We start from the raw sequence: 6,957 nt of genomic DNA on the forward strand, positions 1-6,957 counted from the left end.
ACTACTAGCTCTGTCACCTGGCACGTAAATGATAGTGACGTGCAATTAGTTGATACTGTGATTTTTCTCATTGGTTAGATCGCACGTGCACGGTAAGAAAAACGTAAAGAAAATGTGGTTGTGCATTCGTTGACACTTGGGTGTGTTCTTCTGGGCTGAAGGAAATAAAATGCAATGCTGAATAAAATGATTCAAGGGCACGACAAAATGAAGTATTTAGTATAAAGTTAAAGAAAGGATATAGAATAATATTTTGAGAAAACTATATGTAGAAAGTTTTCTGAAAGCTCAAGAAGCATGTGTACTTATTATTATATCCAATTCCATTAGGTGGAAAAGAAGTTCAAAATTCTAGGTTTAACACCTGTGGCCGATTATATTTTATAACTTTATATGCATGTATATACATGTATGTAATGATACGTGTATCAATGCTCTTAAAGCATGATGAGCTTGTTTAGTTCAGTACCATACCAATATTGGTAGTGCTAAGATTTAGCATTACTACTTTTTTAAAGTAGGGTGCAATTGTATTTGGTTTGATGTCAATTTAGAGTCAAACTTTGAGTAGAATCAAAAATTTTTGGGGAGTAGCTATATTTATGACGCCATATTTTTTATTAAAAAATAGTCGGCATGTGTTTACATTGTAAGTCCCTAAATTACATATGTAATTTTAGTGTATTTACAATGTAAGTCTCAAAATTACATATGTAAGTCCTAAAATTATATATGTAAATTTCAAAATTACATATGTAAGTGGTGTGTAAGTGGGATGTAATTACTATGTAAATTTGTATAAATATATGAGAAGTGTCTTTTTTTTTTAAGAAAAGATGTTTGCTAAGCTGGTATGAGCGTGCTATGCTGTACTCCCGGCCTTAGCATACTGCTGTTTTAGCACCAATCTTGACATCAATTCAATGCACCACAAATCGACATATTTTTAAGGGAAAAACTGTCACCACTTTTTATAGCGTTTCTGAATTTAAATTAGACATTAACAACACCAATGATTCGACTTGAAACAAAAACCATTATCCAGACTACCCAAATATTAATAGGGCATGTTTTGACATTACGGATGTCTCAAACAATATTTAAAGCACGTGTGCACGGTACACGTGTCCCAGATGGAGTAGTTTACCCAGGGGAAAGGGACGCCGCCGCACCGGACGAAGCTGCTGCCATACCACTGCCAGATGGAGGTGGCGGAGCACCGAACTAACGACGAGGCCGTCCCCGTTCCTGTTGGATTGGACTGGACCTTCGCGTAGGAGCGCGCCGATACAGACAACGAGACAAGCCGCCGTCGCGTATCTCATCTCGTGTCATCGAGTGGTGTGTGACGCTCGCCGAACGGCGTCTCCCCCACCCCAAATCTCACTTGGTTTTGGACCTCCCGACTTTGGTACACATCACACAACACAACACAACACCCGGAACCAACAGAGAACAAGGCGCCAAACCAAACCGCCGCGCATCCTCCTCTCGCCGAGCAGCAGCCAGCCGCGGCGCACGGCCGCACGCACGCGCGCGCGGCCTCACCCGTAAAAACGACGCGGGAGCACGGCGGAAATCGCTGTCGACGACGATGGGCGGAGAGCCCCCCCGAACCGAACCCCACCGATCAGTTTCTTCCATCCACCACGTCGCGGCCGCCCGCCCAACCGCCTCCCGCCACACACACACGACACAACCCGCGCGCGGTCGGAGAGGCCATTCTCGCCGTATGCCAGTTGGGGCCGATCTCCCGGGGGAAAAAAAGAAAAAAAAATTAAAGGACACGAAACGTTTCCCAGTCGACGGACGGAGCAAAGCGAGTCGTCCGGATCCGCTTTAAAACCGCGACCACCTCTGCTTCTCCCCTTCTCTCTCCTCCCTCCTCCCATGTCAACGGCGGCCACCCCCCTCCTCCTCCACCTCCACCTCTAGAGAGAGAAAGCCCTCGGCCGCCGCCGCCGTGTTCTTCGTCGTCGTCGTCTTCTTCTTCTGCGGATTGTGGTGCTCGGTTTGGTCGGTGAGTTTGGGTGGCTGGCGATGGCATTCGCGGGGGACGCGCGGATCGTCGTCGTGGCGGTGGCGGCGTTCGTCCTCGTTGGCGTGGCGGTGGAGGGGAAGGGGGAGGGGGGAGGAGGAGGAGGGGTGGGGGTGTGCTTCGAGAGGATATTCAGCTTCGGGGACTCGCTGACGGACACCGGCAACTTCCTGCTCTCCGTGCCGGAGGACTTCCCGGACCCCGCCCGCAGCCTCCCCTACGGCCAGACCTTCTTCGGCCGCCCCTCCGGCCGCTACTCCGACGGCCGCAACCTCCTCGACTTCTTCGGTATCACCCCCCTCCTCCTCCTCCTCTTCATTTCATTTTTCTTCAGATTTTTTTTTCTCTCATCCTGCCATCCGGGACCGGGACCCCCTTCGGCTTCCCTGTTTGTTTTGTTTATTCTGTTGGTGTCGGGTCCCCCTCTGGTAAAATCTCCTACGTTTTGGTGGTATGAATGGATCAATCGATGCAGCAATCTACTTGAAGATTAGTAGTAGCCGGGTAATTGGATTGATTAGTTACTACTTTTTGGTTCTTGGTTTCTCTCCTTGATGAATACTCCACGCGTTTGATTTTTCTTCAAGTAATAAATTCATCATCGTTTCTTCTTGTGAGCCGGCATAAGCGGTGTGGCGATGATATAGTATGATAATTTCCACTGTTTTTGTATGCCTGCAATGCATCGAACAAGAATAAGCCACAAATTTACTTGTGTCTGCAAATTTATCAATTGGCCTCACTGATCATAACAATTTGAAATGCGCGTGTGGTTCAGAGATGTGAACTAGTTATAGCAAATTTCACTGCAAAATACCCAACTTATACAGGGCGTATCCGCAAAATCTGCTTACCTTCCCCAGTTTCCCCCAACCAACAGACCATGATGGCATCGTCTTCTTGAACAAGCACACAAATCGGTAGCTCCAACCACCACTGAATCAGCATTCACATCACTCACGTGGTCAACACTTTTATTGCAGTCTTCCCAAATTTTGTGTCCTTTGCTAATAGTATCTGTTCCATGGGGTTGGCTTCCTCATGTTCTTGTATCTTAGCAGCTGCTGTCGCTAGCTTCATTGTCCTTAGAGATGACGTGCACTAACATTCTTTTTTTTTTCTTTGCGTGACCAGCGGAAGCATTTGGTCTGCCGTTCGTGCCGCCGTACCTGGCTGGCGGCGACTTCCGGCAAGGCGCAAATTTCGCGGTCGGCGGCGCCACCGCCCTCAACGGATCATTCTTCCGGGACCGCGGCGTGGAGCCGACATGGACGCCGCACTCCCTCGATGAGCAGATGCAGTGGTTCAAGAAGCTACTCACTACTGTCTCCTCGTCAGAGTCCGGTACGTCACCCTCCTGAGACCTGGAGTTCTTTGCTGTTGCTACTAGTATGTCGGATAAGCTGATCGATGCATGAGCCGTTATTAACCGTGTTAGTAGACGCCAAGGAAACATGTGAGCGTGGCATCACAGCATGCCAGTGGATACAGTAAATAGTGTCCAAACATGCTGAAAACCGTGCAGATGAGCTGGCCACCTACTGGCCAGAATGGTTGTTCAGTACGAGCAAATTGCTGCATTTAGTAGAGTGGCTCCTTTCCCTGTTTGCAACTTGCAAGCAAGCACTTTGTTTTTAGTTGGCTTGTAAGCTAAAGTTCACTAGTTAAATGGCACCGCAAAACTGCTACTTGGAGCCTTCTGATTAGGTGAAAACATTCTGTGTCCTTATATGTGATGAGATAGCCGGCTGTGCAAATATTGTAGGATATTTGTGGAACCATGTTTAACCAGCAGGCTGGTTTGACAGGTTTTAACCAGCAGCAACATGTTAGAAAATCTTTACTGGGTTGTCAAAGCAAAATCATCTCGTCTAACTGTTCTAGAGTGGCACTGAATTACATGCATGGTTGAGACATAAAAGCCAAGTCCATAATTCCAAAATCGATGAAGTACACATAGTGGAACTCAAAAGCCAATTATAATACTTTCTCAGCATCTTGATACTATGCATACAAAATATTATGAACGAACCACCTTACAACAACATACGGGGGGTTTCATTTTTGGTTTCTCCTCACAAGTCACAAGTTGATTCCAAAATACCTGTGCGTTTCATTTTTCTGATGTCACAAGTTTAAAAACCTAAATCTCGAGCTACATGTCCGCTAAATTATTGTCTATCTCTGTGCAGAACTCAATGATATCATGACCAAGTCACTTTTCCTTGTGGGAGAGGTAGGCGGAAATGATTACAACCATCTAATTGTCAGGGGGAAATCTCTAGATGAGCTACACGAGCTTGTTCCTAAGGTTGTCGGTACCATAACCTCAGCTATCACGGTATGCATATCACCTGCCTTTACATTTATGTGCGATGGTGAATTTTTATGAAGCCGTGTTCATAGTTTACAGTTTTGCAGGAGCTCATAAACCTTGGAGCAAAGAAACTAGTTGTTCCAGGAAACTTTCCAATAGGCTGTGTACCATTGTATCTCTCAATCTTTCCAAGCCAAAAGGAAGACTACTATGATGAGAAAACAGGGTGCATTAAATGGTTAAATGAATTCACCGAGTACCATAATCGATTGCTTCAGGAGGAGCTGGAGAAGCTCAGGAATCTTTACCCCGATGTATCCATCATTTATGCTGATTATTATGGTGCTGCATTGAATATATTCCTTGCCCCACTCCAGTTTGGTGAGTTCCACCTTCCAACTAAAAAATTATTAACACAGAGAGCACATTTTATAAGTGGTAAGAATATTTGAGATTTAGTTATAGGTCAAGCATACCTTAGTCAATTTACATGAGCCTTCAAAACTTCCAAGCGTACCTGGCCTGCATTACATTCATTTCGTGAATAAACTTCAATTAGGAAGAAGCTGATGGTTATAGTCAACATGGATCTGATAGTATATGCTAAAACCTGTCAGTATTTACTGGATATAGCCTGTATTGGCCCTCCATGATATACAAAGCTCTCTGACTTCGATGAGCTTCTATAGACTTGATGAGTCCATGAGCCAATTAAAATTTATTCTATTAAATTTTGCTAAAACTGTTAACATGGCTAGCATATATCATATGAACTTTATGTATCCATATTGATTCTCAATGTTCTAAAAGTTACCTCATGTCCACAAAGACATGTTTTGGTGACAGATGGAGTAACTTGTTGACTTTAGGTATAAGTAACTAATGGTCTGTAAAGTTGGTATATTCTTGTGCTATATTTTTTATTAGTAACACTATATGATCTTAGATAATTCAGATAGGCGAAAATAGGTATTCTTTTACCTATGCTACTGAATAAGTTGCAGAAACCTATTTCGTGCTCCACTGTTCTTGATCTTATTGTGACCTTGATGATGCAGCACAGTCTGCACCCCACCAGCAGGGATCTAAACTAGCCTTGCACTTATCTTCATATGCATAGGCATTCTTAAACATGGTCGAGGTAGTTTTTAATCATCTGAAGTGTTAAATAACTACTGGCGATTAATCGAAATCAGAGCTTGAAGATGCTTAACCTATCCACGTAACACATACAGAAGCCAATGTTTACAACATAAGGTTCACTAGTCGCATTCATAGCATAAGGCCCAGCATTTGATACAAAGTCAACAAACTCGTCGGCCCCCCCCCCCCCTTTTCTCTATTTTCAAACTGACCACTTTTACCAGATGGAAGAGAAGTATAAGCAGAAATAGAAACACAGGAAACTATGTATTCCGCATAAAACTTTTGGTTATTGACAAAAATGGGGCTAAGAAAGGTTTTGTGCTATTGCAGGTTTCACTGTCCCGCTGAACTCGTGTTGTGGAAGTGATGCTCCATACAATTGTTCTCCGTCAATATTGTGCGGGCACCCTGGGTCTGTGGTCTGCTCTGACCCATCAAAGTACACTTCATGGGATGGTCTCCACTTCACGGAGGCAACCTACAAGATTATCATTCAAGGGGTGCTAGGGTCATATGCCAACCCTCCTCTTTCAGAAACTTGTCGGGGTGGAGCATACAAAGTCTCACAACTTCATCAATGTACAGATAACCCAACAAACACTGTAACGTATGATTCTATGAGCTCTTTTATTTGATCCTCTGAGCTCTAGGGCATGTAGAGTATTAAGGAGCAATATAGATATAACAGGCCCCATCCCCTTGGACACTTCTCAAAGGTGAGAAGAGCATTGGTTGGGGATCTTTGTACTTCTCAAATCCATTTTTCTGCTACAGGTAGAAAAGAGATTTTGTAGAGCAGAAATTTGCAATTGCCATGTCCATGGCTTTGCCCAACCCATTTAGTTTCTCAGAAATTTACTGCAACGGGAAACAGAAAGTACACCGTATAGTTTTTCTTTTAGTATGGTCAGGTTGCCATGCTATATAGTATACTCTATATAGGAAACAAGGTTCATGATTCATCTCCAAAAGGACAATGTATTCAGTACTGTAGGCCTAATTTCCTTACAACAAAAGCGTATACTTGATGCTTGCTTGTTCAGCAGTCTGCTGTATATGATCACCCTGCAATGTTCAGTTCCATATCTGAAATTGGTCCTCCTGTCTTCTAAGAGATTGGGCCTGTTCGGAGGAATTTTAGATTATGGTAAAATGATAAGCAGCTAGTGAATCTGTAGAAATTGGGAAAATTGGATTCTGTCTTCTAATTCATTTTCTAGATTCTATAAGCTTAGCTTCTCAGAATCTGAATGAGAAGTAGACTGTTTGAAGAAGTTCTGATTCCGAGAGAAGCTAAAGCTGTCAGACGAGCACATGAATCAACTCTGAATGTTTGGCAACTAACAATGTCCAAAGTCAGGCTCCATGGAGCAATTCTGGCACGGTTAATTTCATCATTTTGACCAATTAGTTGCCAAATATTCCGAGTAGGTTCATCTGTTGGTGTCATGTTGAT

At 43.8% G+C, this 6,957-nt stretch overlaps 1 protein-coding gene across 1 annotated transcript; it reads left to right on the plus strand.

Moving 5' to 3' along the window:
- Positions 1-1,740: 1,740 nt before the first annotated feature.
- On the plus strand, positions 1,741-6,546 carry LOC4325322 (GDSL esterase/lipase At1g28570). The gene is made up of 5 exons (XM_015786731.3): positions 1,741-2,326; positions 3,173-3,382; positions 4,231-4,379; positions 4,460-4,736; positions 5,832-6,546. The coding sequence occupies exons 1-5, from the start codon at positions 2,041-2,043 to the stop codon at positions 6,134-6,136; spliced, it is 1,227 nt and encodes a 408-aa protein (XP_015642217.1). The 5' UTR covers positions 1,741-2,040; the 3' UTR covers positions 6,137-6,546.
- The last annotated feature ends 411 nt before the right edge of the window (positions 6,547-6,957 follow it).

The sequence above is a fragment of the Oryza sativa genome, chromosome 1 (genome assembly GCF_034140825.1).
Source record: "Oryza sativa Japonica Group chromosome 1, ASM3414082v1".
Lineage (NCBI taxonomy): Eukaryota > Viridiplantae > Streptophyta > Magnoliopsida > Poales > Poaceae > Oryza > Oryza sativa.